Source organism: Cricetulus griseus, chromosome 2, assembly GCF_003668045.3.
Source record: "Cricetulus griseus strain 17A/GY chromosome 2, alternate assembly CriGri-PICRH-1.0, whole genome shotgun sequence".
NCBI lineage: Eukaryota > Metazoa > Chordata > Mammalia > Rodentia > Cricetidae > Cricetulus > Cricetulus griseus.
The window spans coordinates 423145155-423158778 of NC_048595.1; the positions used below are offsets into that span (position 1 = coordinate 423145155).

The 13624-nt window shown below is 37.0% G+C and overlaps 1 protein-coding gene across 4 annotated transcripts in view; it reads right to left on the reverse strand.

The window, feature by feature from the left end:
- Ikzf2 (IKAROS family zinc finger 2) overlaps window positions 1–13624 on the reverse strand; it is a 148620-nt gene that overhangs the window by 34617 nt on the left and 100379 nt on the right. For all 4 annotated transcript variants that reach the window (XM_027397147.2, XM_027397146.2, XM_035441019.1 and 1 more), the window contains 2 exons: window positions 13081–13347; window positions 5818–5985 (listed from right to left, as the gene is read on the reverse strand). In XM_027397147.2, the coding sequence (XP_027252948.1) occupies window positions 5818–5985; window positions 13081–13347 (435 nt within the window). The remainder of the gene's footprint in view (window positions 1–5817; window positions 5986–13080; window positions 13348–13624) is intronic.

Here is a 13624-nt window from a genome sequence, read left to right on the forward strand (position 1 = left end):
AATCTTAGTTTAATGTTTCCTATATATTCATTTTAAAACTTAAATAAACTGGAAAAGCTAACAAAGCAAAGCAAAACAAGCAAACAAACAACAACAAAGTTTGGAACACCTAAAAGTGCTCTTTTAGGATGGGTCAAAAGCTGGAAGGTTATAACACAGCATTAAAGCATATAAATAAGCTGGGCCAGTGGTAGCACACGCCTTTAATCCCAGCACTCTGGAGGCAGAGGCAGGCATATCTCTGTGAGTTCCGAGGCCAGACTTGTCTACAAAGTGAATTTCATGATAGCCAGGAATGTTATGCAGAGAAACCCTGTGTCAACACCTCTCCAAAAAGAAGAAAAACCACATATAAATATTGTGTGTGTGTGTGTTTAATGATGTGTCTTTGATATAAAGGCAGGTGCCTTTTTTTCCAGAGAGGAGCTTAGGTTTAATTTTTCTAATCTAAACAACACCCATAATGCATCATCTATAGTTATATTTTTTTCAGTTTTTCCGGGAGTTTAAATGGCTTTGTGAAGCAACCAGATCTCTGTTAAATTTTCTATATGTTTTCAATCATGTTTATGATTGTCTTTGCCCACCATTCTTTAGCAGTGTCTTTATCAGGTCATATTTATTGAATCTTTCCAAAGTGGTAAAATTCACTTTAATAGAAATCTCTCTTTTTTGTAATTATTAGAAATTGAATATATTGAGTGATTTATGTGATTATATTTACAGGTATGGCTGACATCGATAGATTTGGCTACAGTCATACTTAATCCTTGCATGTGTATGGGCGTGAGGAGTATGTGAGTGTGGTCGTACTCATGACATCCCAGGCATGTAGACATGAGAGAAGCACCTCAGGGATTAATCTTCACCTTCTACCTTGAGACAGGGTCTCTCTTCTATTCTTCCTAGCTACATGTGCCAGGCCAGCCTCGGAACTCAAAGAGATCTGCCTGCCTCTGCCTCCAGAGTGCTGGGATTAAAGGCATGTGCTACCACTGGCCCAGCTATTTTATATGCTTTAATGCAAAGGCTTTTTCACTAAAGACATTTCCCTGTTACTAGACTTGCTGATATGAATATCTACTTTTGCTGCTGTGAGAAAAATGAGTTTTAACTAATTAAGTAACCCATGGAAAGTGCTTAGTACAGTGCTGTGTAGTGACTGCTTACAAATGCTAGGTATTATTTGTAAGTCCTCACTACTAGGCCAATGTAACTAACCCATGACTACTTTGTGTCCTCTAGAAATTGAGAGTCCCACATTGAAAAGTAACCAGTTTATTCAGTGATCATACAAAACATTTTAAATATCTATGTATCTATAGTAGTACTGGCTCTATGCATTCCAGACACCTTTCTTAAACTAGAATGTTTGGGACAGGCATAATAATGTTCACTAGTTCCAGGCCCATTGCTACCAACTACTAACAGAAATCAATTGTTCTACTAACAGTAGAACAATGACAGTTGTTACCCAGAGAGAAGGGCAGCAGAGTTCTTCCTTTCAAGAATAATATTCATAAAAACATGATTTGATGAAAAGTCACTGTACAGCACTAATTTATAAATGTTAGTTAAACTGTTTGGTTTCCGTGGCCATTTTCCCAGCTTCTTTGCTCTGTGCTGCTCCTGCAGAAAGCTAATTTCTCTTGCTGATAGAGGCTCCCCTTTCCTCACTGTTGGTTATATTGATTAAGGAGAGGCTACAGGACACTGGGAGGTGGAGAGTCAGCTTGTGTGTACCATGTCACAGGCTGGCAATGGCTGCTTTTCTCCATGTAAGGTCAAGTCCTTGCTACTTAAGTCCAGTGACTCCTTGGTCCTTTCCTTTCAGAATAGTGGGAGGAATGGCACCCTGTGATATGCTTCAGTTCAGCACTCTTCTCAGTTTCCCTGTCTAACTATCTCTTGCAAACATCCGCCCTTTAATGTCCCCATTGAGTGGTACACTGTTTTACAGTTAGTGTCCTTAGACAAGCAAGAGGCATGGGTAGGAGAATGGCCTAAGGCTGTCTAATCAGTCAAAACAGAATTTGATTTTGTTGTCAAGGCTTGAAAAGAGTTACAAAGGGCTGGATCTTGGTGGGATACTGGTGAGCTTTGGCATGGAGTGAAGTCTGGCAAAGAGGAAGGATTGGGAAACTATGGCATCTATTTGCTAATCCACATGTGATAATGGAAGAGAGAGTAAAGCTTACCTTACTCTCTTACTTTAATGGCTCTAGGAGACACACAAAATGAAAGGACAAAAGGAATGCCTTAACTGCTCCAGTAAAACAAAGGTGGAATCTGAGAGAGAGTGTATCTGCTTTAAAAAGCCACAGTCTACCTAAGCCTAGAGCAAATAAGGCTAAAGACCAACCAAGAAGGCTGATTTGAAGGGCTGTGGAACTGCGCTGCTGTATAAAATGAGCAATGTCCAAACTATCAGTTCTTGGTCATGGAGCAATGACAGGGAGGAGGCAATGCATCTATGGGCGAATTACAGATGTTAGTGACATTATCAGAAAATCAACAGAGTAGGACTTAGGGAAACTTGTTATATACCTAGTAAATTGTTTATTAGGGCAAACCAGTGCATAGGTGGGTCTGTGGATGAATGTAGACTTAATTCCATCATAACACCCAAATCCAGTGTCATTCACACTAAAGTCTTTGTCACAGCCACTACCCTCAAGTAGCCAACATGATTTCCTTGTAAAACATCTCTTATCACCAGACACAATTGGAAGCAGTATGCCTCCTCACTGTAGGGACCACATACTTTCACACTCTTACCTTTGCTCACAATAATAGAGTCTGGGGAAATCTTCATCATCACCTACATGGGACAAGCTGGGCTGCACATGACACTGCAGCATCTGGATTTGGTGACCAGGAAGCAGCAAGCATCCAAGATGTGTCTTAAGATAAATGCTAGAGGACAGTGGATAAGGTCCCCTACAGTCCATGGGCCTTCTGTTCTGGTGAAATATTACAAGCCCAGTGGTCTGGGTTTGCTGAAACAGATCTTCAATGCCTTGTGATAAATTTCTGTAACCTGCAATTTCACAACACTTGGTCTCCAGATTTTGGAAGCAGCAGAGGCCACATTGAAGTATGTTGCTTTGACATATTCCCTATGTAATCCAGGCTGCAAGTTTTGAGAGGAGTCTAGGGCAAAGGGGGTCTTACAATATACCCATGATGTAAGCTACCCTTCAGCCTTGGCTATTTAAGATCCAGCACACACAATTATTTCTAGAAAATTAGATGGCAAAGAGAGGTTCTGTATGACATCTTTGTCAGGTAGAGCTCAGAATGCCAAGCTCTAATGTATTTTTCATAAAGATCTTTAACCAAGAGCTATTCGCTATTAAAAAGCTGGTCTTTATTTGCTAGTAGACGGTAATTATGCTGCCCAAATCACATCCTGTGAACTAGGTATTATCTGAAAATAATGCAAGAGGGATGTAACACAATTTCACTGTTAAATGAACTTGGACCAAGCAGTTGGTGATCCCAAACATGCTTCAAGAGCAAGTAGTTCAGGTGTCCATGGTAACTGCTACTATACAATCTGCCTCTTTCAACCTACATCAATCACCTTGTGGCATGTTATCAATGAACAGCTAATAGAGAAGGAAATGTTGTGAGTTTAGTTTGCAAATGAATTGCATAACACTTGGTGCTAGCTATGACAACTGTGTTTTCAGGTCTACTTTAGAGAAGTTAGCCTTGACAGAGTGGAAAAAAGATTCCTGGATTTCACCAAGCCCCCTTGATTGTATACTTTGCATGGCAGAAAAGAGCCTGAGGAAATGACACATGGCATAGGTGTATGACCAAGAAAATGGATGATTGGTGATAGGGGTCTCGGGAGAGTTATACAGATGTACCTCTCTGATATTGATACAAAATATGATGATTTAGTATCCTATGTTAATTCCTTCTTAAAAGAATCCACTATGGAGAAGGCTTTTTGTAATTTGGACAAAGTAAAACATCTATGGACATCAGTCAAAGTGCTTGCCTTATCACCCTAGTGTCTAAATGGACCCCTGTTCAAATGATAATAGAAGCAAAGATAGACACTGTGAATTCACTTACATGTGCTCCCTACCCTCGTAAATGATTTAGCTTCTATCGTTGCTGGGCTCAGAATTTTTCAGTTCTAAGTCCCTGTTATTTCCCCAAGTGATAAGCCAGCAAGTGGAGTCAGGTAGGTTATAGTGGACTCCTTACAATATGGAAAATGGAGAAACTTATCCTCATAGGGACCGAAAGATGTTTAAGGAGGATTTGCCATTCCTTCCTAGGCTGGTTCCTGAGTGAATTTAACAGAACACCTTACCAACTACCATAGCACCCCTTGTCACACTGCCTTCAACAGAAACTTATTTAATGGAAAGAAATACAACAAACTCAAACCTATAGACTTCATCCGCAATCCTTACATTCCATCATCCATTATCAGGTGGCTAAGTGGAGTGGTGAAGTGGCTGGCCTACCACTGGAAGGCTTCCTGTATGGCTGCCATCAAGGCATGGGTTAGTATGTTCTATGGATACAGCACAAGGCCTAAAGATATCTTTTCCACAGAAAGAACACATGAGTCCAAGAACAAAGAGGTTAAGATGTTTACAATTATTGTATGAAGGTGACAGAAAAGTCATATCCATAAATGCTTATGAGGTACATGGTCCTCAGTTCAGTAACACTTCAAATGGTTAGAATATATGTAGGAAGCTGATAGAAACACCTGCATCTCTTAAATATACATTTCAACTTACGATACTTTTCATTAGAAAATAACACCAGTGTAACTGACAACTAGAATAGCACAACTTTCAAAAAATACATGACACATAAATAAGTGAATAATGTTTGAATTTGGAAAGTAAAATATATTCTTAGAATATTTGGTTTTACTATGCATGTTAATTTAACTTTTATAACTGTCCCAAATTTAATAGTTAAATGCTTAAAATTGCTTTCTATAATTCATGTTATCTTAAAAATGAAGTTCTGCCTTAAAGATTGCAAGAAAATGTAAAGAAGGCTAATAATACTTAACTATGTCCTCATATTCCACAACACTCTGAATTGCAATCTGTCAATGTACAGGAGAATATCACTTTCACAGATCTTCGCATTAAAATTAATATTTAACATGTCATTATAGACAAAGTATATACAACGGTTTTGAAAGTATTTTGTTATAATATTCTATCTTTAACTGTTCAGCAATGGCAGTTCATGATTTCTGATCAGTCTTCCTCATTTACGTAATTTTCTTAGCACATCAAACACTCTAGACCATTAAATCATTTATGAAGCAGAAAAAGTGTTCACATCTTTCCCAATAAGTATGGTTTGAAAGCTAGCAAAATAAGGCGAGTTAAATGAAATATAAATTCCCCCAACAGCCAATTTGCTAATGAGTACAGTATTTTCAAGTTTAAAAAGAACAATATTTGATTTCTCACCAAGATCTAAGATGGCTTACTATTGGGCTGTTAAGGAACTCTACAGCTTTCATGTTTTCTGGAAACTTCAAAAGTAAATGTGGCATTTCACTAGGCTCCAGTAACCCTGGATTAAACATAATTACTGCTCTGATAATTATAAAACTTAAAAATTAAAGAAAATTTATGTTCTAGCTGCAGGACACGCTTTAGTGGCAGTGTCCTTTTCCATGTCTGTTATCTTTGAAGACTCATGTGCATCCTACAAATGCCGCCGATAACATGCAAGATTCCCTAGGCCAAAGCTCCATGCTACTGAATGTAATGCTTTAACCCTTTTTGACTTTAGCTTTGTCTTGGTGACACTTACCAGAGTGGGTCCTGAGGTGTCCTGTGAGCGCGTCCCTTCTTCTACAAGCATAGCTACAGAAAGGACATTTGAACGGCTTTTCTCCAGAGTGTAACTTTATGTGTCTCAGAAGGTTGCCCTTCTGGGTGAAAGAAGCTCCGCACTGGTTACAGTGGAAGGGGCGCTCACCTGGAGACAGAGTGGGAAAGACCAGGCAGGTTATTGCGCGAGAATGATGTGCCATCCAGTTAAAAACAGACAATTCCCTAGGCTCACAATGATCATCTTCCGCATACATTAAACCTTCACTTTCCTCTAGAAGAACTCTCTGCTAGTAATAACTCCTCAAACTTCAGGTCAAGTAGTCAATTTCCTCATTTAGTACAAACTTGACAAGATACCTGTCACTGGCTGAGAGCAGCAATAATAGTATGTACCAGTGGCTGAACGGTTTGCTGTCACCACTTGGCCGAACACTGCCCTCCATAGAGTACATTAATCTTTACATCCTGCTAATACTTAGGAAGCATCCATTTACATTAAGGAATAAAGAACCAGAATTCAACAATGGCAAAGTATCTGATAATACTAAGGTCTGAACCAAAATAGGCATAAACAACAAATAAACCTTCAAAGCCCACAAAGGAAATCTCTGGACAGAGACAAAGGACTCCTGGTCTCTTGGTCATTAGGGAAAAAAAAAAATCTGGCAAAAATCCCCAGTATACCTGAGAGAATCCAAAGAATATTATATTTCTGAAAAACACTTGTTTAACAGGAATGTTTTCTCATGGTTTTCTATCAGTGAAACTGTTAAAAAAATTATGTAAGCCTGCATTATCAGGTTTGTCTATTACCCTCAAATGGTTGGCAGTCACCAGTGTCATCAAAGGTTAAAAAAAAAAAAATCCATATAGGCAAGAAGTTGTAACACTGGCAAGATCAAATGGATAACATTATCAAACCAGGAGGAAAATACTCTTCATTTGCCTGTCTCTAAGCACAGATGAAATAAATGACAAACTGACATAAAAACACATGGTAAAAATACATCACCCTAAAGCTCAAAGAGAGAAACCAAAATTAACCACTTCCTTAAAGCTGAAAGGAAACTTTTCTGTATTTTTATAAGATAGGTATAATATCCACGGTTTTCATTATTTGTACACTGAATTACTATGCTCATGTGTCTTTAGCTAGAATATTTGTATTAACAGTGAAGTGAACCTCTGAATATATTTGGCCCATTGTATAATGCAAACCCATGGTTTCTCTATTTAAAAAAGCTAGGAGGCAAAAACAAAACAAAACAAAACAAAACAAAACAAAACAAAAATCAGATAAGCTTTGGTCATTGTCTGGCAGGAACTAATGTATATCCCGTCATACAGTTTTGCTACAAAACGGAAAGAATTTAAAACCAGGTAAGATCAAGCACAGACTAGATTCTACAGCCTGTATTCCTTTGGAGAGTTAATGATGTACATATCAAAAGGCTTGTTTTGGTGTTTTTCTTAAAACATGGAGCTTTTGAGGCTAAGTTACAAAAGGTCCTCAAAATAGATACCGTGCTAAAAACTCAGAATATTAAGGTTAGCTTAGACTGAATTATATTTAACTAGTTTGATTTGTTGAAATCTAAAATGCCTCAAAGAAACCTTATGACTTAGTTTTAAAATCTAATTCTGGCTGTGGATGGTGGTATACTCTTTAAAGTCCAGCACTTAGGAGGCAGAACCGGGGTATCTCCTAGAGTTAAAGGCCAGTCAGGTCTACATTGTGAGACCCTGTCTCCAAAATCTAATTCTGTATTCTGTATTGTTTGTTGAGATGGCTCTTGCAGTGTAGACCAAGTTGAACACATGCTTTTCTTACCTTACAGGGTCCAAGGCTTAATTTTGAGTAAGTGCTGCAATGCAGGGCTTTTAAACCTAAGTTTTTAAGCTCTTTTAAAATTTTATGCACATACACAACGTAGCTTTGAGTTTTTGAATTTTTTTTCTCCAAGGAAATAACAGAGTGCAACTTTAAAATCCTAATTATCTACTCTCCACCCTGACATGGAATTTCAATAAAAGGAAAGACAGGGCTACTTCTACAAAGTAGTTTTGTGACTAAAGAAAACAGCAAATATGAATTGTACTTTTTATTCAACTGTTTGATTTTACCTTTGGACTCTTTCTGCGTAAGCTTTTCTTAGGAAAGGGACAAATTGGGATACAATAACTTTAAAAAGAAGTTAAATTAGGAGGTCGGTTAAAAGTTTTGAAATCATGTTTGCTTTTGCAGCAAGCTGATTTATACTGTCTTTAAATCATTTATAATCTTTGAATCAATGGTTTTAATCCCTACATTAAAGTAGCTAATTTGGTATCCAATAATAATAATAATAATAATAATAATAATAGCCTGGAAAGGAAAGAATACTAAAGAGGAAACATTTTTAAAAATAATTTTTAAAATGAATTTTACTGCAATCTAATCAAGTTTGTGAGGTTAATGATGGAGCAACTTAGTGTTAACATCTACAAAATACTCCAGGTGTCTTTGACGCTTTTTACTGAGAACACCTCAGAGAAGGGAAGGCAATGGGACTCCAGGTGCATCTCACTATATGGCTCTGTTGCTGGGTGTGTAAGGAGGACTCTTGTCCACAGCCATGAGAAGTAAAGAACAAGGCCAAGTGTGCTCTAAACTGTAGCTCCTTTCTGATAACAGAAGAGGCTTTAGCACAACTTCTCCAATTTCACCCAGATAAACCTGAGAAATACTGTTGGGGAGTACTATTACTTCTCCATCGATGCTCTTTACTCTTCAGTTGTCAGTTCCAGGCTTTTCTCATTTTAGTATGCAATCTGTTTAACTATGCTTAGTGCCTTGATTATAAAGAACTTGCTAGCACTCTGAGGACACAGTTGTTTTACTGCATTCAACACTGAAGTTACAATTAGAATGATACTCTCAATCACACATCTATTAGAGAAGAGAAGAAACCAGGGTAACTGTTCTTTGTGTATATAATTAATTTTAGGAGTACTTCAATATACATATTATGCATATGTATGTAAATATTCATAATTAATAAGAAATAATCAACTGAATTTTAAAAATTCTGTAATATATTAAGAATCCGATTGATATTCAGTGTTGTAGAATATTTCCCAGCCTAGACATTATACAGGCAGAATTGTCTTGTCTTGAATTTAGGTTGAAAAATTACCTACTTTTCTCTATATAAATGTAAAACAATGATATATTGTCAAGAGGACTTTAACCAACGCATAATCATTTTAATTTGTTCTTTAAACCAAATGGAGAATCAGTTGGCTTTTTATGAGTTCATTTTTTATTTTATATAAAGTACTATGTTCTTTGTACACAGTGGAAACAAAAGTTTTAAAATCCCCACCGATGGCTTGATTACTGTACTAATATTGTAGAGCAATCCAATTCAAAATCAAAGTAAGTTACTGTACTTGTGACAACTGATCATCCCAATAGTGGGAACGGAAGACTGGACAAACAATAAAGCAAATGAACTTCGATGTGGTCATGGGATTCCTCATGTCCATTCCAAAGCTTGTTATGGGTTTTTTGTTTCATGGCTTTTGGATGCAAGGCCTTAGCAAGCTCCGCTGGCCTTGAACTTGTTCTGTACAGACTGGCCTCAAACTGCTGCTCTTTCCTGCTTCCACTTCCTGGGATTACAGGTGTGCTCCATCATGCTAAGCCAGTATTTTCTTTAAATGACAGCCCACTAATTTACTGGTTGCCTAAATTAGTTTATGCATCATTTTTATTGTGGAAAAATGACATTTGAATAATTTACATAATTTCATAAACACATCCAAAATGTGTTAAGTATTCAAATAACATGCAAATTTACAGAGACCAGTTTGCTTTTGTACTCAAAGACAAGATGGTGCACCTGTGTTGGGTTGGAAAACCAACAGCAAACAATAGAGAGCTTTGGAACATGAGAATGGCTAGAAAATGCTGTAGTTTACAAAGATAAGAGAGCTATATCCCAAAGAGGAACAATCATAAGGATTGTCTACATTTATAATTTTATCACACATTCATGTTCACATGGGAATTGAATTACTACCCTTTTTATTTGTTTTGTTTGTTTGTTTGTTTTTCTGTGCCCTATGTTCCCATTGAAGAGTGCCAGAAGTATCTGATGAAAATATTACCTGACTATTTACTAAAGTAGCAATGCCAAAGAAGTAATAGAAAGCGATTAAAAGACACTGGAATTGGCACTTTAGTAGAGTACAAAAGAGAAAGAAGAAAGGAGCATTAGATCTGATACCCATGCAACTGGAATAAATTGAGTGGTTTCATACTTTCTTATTCACTGTCAATTGTATAGTAGATAATTTCTGAGCTTCCCAAGGGCCTCACAAAGGATTTAAGGTAGTGGCTTTTGTTTAGCTACAAATATTTTTTCAAGCGTGGGAAACTCTATAATAAAGACAATAGTTCCTAATACTACAGAGAAAATACTTGTTTAAAAACTAGATTCTGACTGCACATTTCTAGTTTAAAGAAACACAAAGAAGCCTATCATCAAACACTATTACAGTAGAATTGAGAATATGACAACTGGGATCAACTAAGTCATCAGAAATATATATAGTTAAGGCCCATTTTAAGATGCCATATCTAATAGAGGGCCACAGTATCCTAAGTTTCTCTATGGACATCTATTGAAATGAACAAAAGTCTCCAAGCTCTGAAGAAGGAATTCCTTTTTTCAAAATAGGTCAGAAAGGCAAAGGAGTTTGTGCTATTGAGTGAACTTCAGATGGTAGCTTATTTTGTTCTCCTTGCCCATATTAGTGAATCTCATATTCTAGGACCTGTGAAAAATCTGTATAATATTTTATAAACAAGTCCTTATACCAATTACATCATTTTCAGTTTTTAAATATTTCCATTCCACTTTTATGACAAATATGCAGTGGAATGTGGAGTAGGCATTGAATTATTTTATTTTAAAAAAATTAGCAAATTTCACAACAGATACAATAAAATAAAAACTAAAATTGTCTTTCAAGAAACAGTTTTCATGTTCTTTGAGATTTATTAAGCATTTATTAAAAATCTTCTTAAACTAGCATTTAGAATAAACTTTAGTCTTAAAATTATCAGTAAACAAAATTCAACAGCAAAGTAATTGGATTGTTTTAATATTTCAAAGGAAAGTTACTCATTTAATGGGTGTGATGCTCTTCAGGCCACTCACTCTAACATAAATGTAACTTTGTAAACTCCTATTCCAAGACAGTATTATTTCATGGGTATGGAATAAAAGTAGATTAATTATATAGTCCCATTTTTTTCTTATGCAATAGAAACCAAAGCTTGGTATATCTTAACTTTCCCCAAGCCATTTAAAATATCAATGGAAAAATTCACTAGTGATATATGCGTTTTTAAACATGACATTCTTTTAAAAGGATATTCATAACAAAGCAAAAACACTAATTGTTATAGTTGTAACGATGCACACATTGGAAAGTGCATGACATGATTACATTAATCTAAATGTGAAAATTCTATTGTAATTTTAAAAGTATCAGCTTTAGTTTACAGTGACACTTTATAGTAAGTTGTTGGTATAGTAATAGTCCAAGGGTGTGTGTTCCAACTAAGTCTAGAAATCAGAGTACCACAGTTCCAGCCTCACTGGTGACATTTTGTAGGTAAGGGACACAAGTCAGACAACCTGATTTTCTTTAAGTGTGCATCATGAGAGGTCTGAACTAAAAATACTTTAATGTATAATTACAGCACATGTTTTAGGATAAAATTTTTACGTTTATTTAGAAGTAAGATTTTTTTTTTTGGTTTTTTGAGACAGGGTTTCCCTGTGTAGCTTTGGAGCCTATCCTGGCACTCGCTCTGGAGACCAGGCTGGCCTAGAACTCACAGAGATCCATCTGCCTCTGCCTCCCAAGTGCTGGGATTAAAGGCGTGCACCACATGTGATTTCTCACCCTTTCAAAAGACTATCATATTTTAAAACTGAAAATATTAATTATTAATATTTTGCTAGAGAATTCTATCATGTTTTAGTAAAGGATATAGTCCTTCAATATTTTCTTTCTTTTATAGAAAGGGTCTCACTAGCCTGGAACTTACTATGTAGATCAAGTTGGTCTTGAATTCACAGAGAACCTCCTGCCTCTGCCTCCCAAGTGCTGGGGCTTTAGCTTGTTGTTGCTTGCTTGGTTTGGGACAGTCTCACGTAGCACAGGGTGGCCTCAAACTTATATAACTTATATAAAGTTAGGATGACCTTGAACTTCTGATCAATCTGTCTCCAATTGCCAAAAACTGGGATTACTGGTATATGCCACCATGCCCAGCTCAACTTAAAATATCATAAAAGGTTGACTATTATTCCTTAAAACACACACACACACACACACACACACACACACACACCTTTATTGTGTTGAGTTTACCCACTCTTGCCTGCCTGCTTGCCTTCCTTCCTTCCTTCCTTCCTGTTCTCTTTTCTTTCTTCCTCCTCTCAATCAAAAGCTTAGAACAGATTTCTATAATATTCTCCTCTCCTCATCTGGCCTGTTTTTATGAAGTACTTGTATTTCTCAATGCATTAAAAGCATATATTAAGTTATCCACAGGCATTTCCTCCCCTAATTCCACAATTACACATTCCTACCAACATACCTGCCATCCTTTGCCATGGCTAACCCAACCATCTTTATCCAGAGTTAAAACTAAAACTTATAAGAAGATGGTAACATCCTTGAACTAGAGAAAGTATCCTCCTGCTACAGAGACCTTTGGTAGATAAAGACTGACCAGAAATAATATTTCAAGGACTTAACCAAAGAGAAAATGGTTCATTCCTATATACATGTGTGAGTGCTATCTTGTAGTATAAGGTCCTAGGAGGCAAACTATATTACCTGCCCATAGGTATGGTAAAATACGTATACAAATATAAAAAGATTAAATTACTCAATGAAATTCTCCTATACCTTTTGAACCCTTATCATATTATTGCTATATTAAGAACTGTGGAAACTGAATCCCAAACTTCTTTTCTGACATGCTATTCAGATTTGAAGGCTGAAAGTCAAGACCCAGGCTACTTTCTGCTTCCCAGCAATCCAATACTAGCAGAATTCTGAAAAGATAACTTCACATTGCCACCCCTGAATAAAAAGGAAAGAGAGTAGATGTCAGGTAATATCAACATCAGATGCCACGGGCAGTCATCAGGTTATTCGTTCAGCTGCTTACCAGTGTGACTCCTTTTATGTACCATAAGCACATTGGGCCCAATGCAAACCATGCCACAGACGTCACATTTCAGTTTACCATTCGGAAGCCGGATTCCTCCCTCGCCTTGAAGATCCTGGACTTTCCTGTTGTCAGCCACCTCGCTGCTCTCAATTAGGGGTTCTTCTAGGCTGCTCCCCTCATCATGGCCCCTGATCTCATCTTCGCGGCTCAGGGGTTTCCTGTCACACTCTTCATCACTCTGCATTTCTAGCTTTACAGAATTTGCTGTAAATGAAAAGGAATTGAAGACACCTGTTATGTGCTATAACCTCCATTTCTTTCCTGCCCATTGTCACTCTATGGGAAGATATACTAAGTCACCATACTGTGTTCAATGCTCTTGTAAGGGGTGAGCTTTCGGGGAGATAGAAGACAGCTCAGGGGCACTCTAGGTGAACAAAGGGCCCATCATGCCTGCACATACTCATTTATTCCACTCAGCTCTGTTGCTTTTATGCAAGCCATTATCTAGTTCTTGTATTTTTTTTTTTTACAGTTTGTC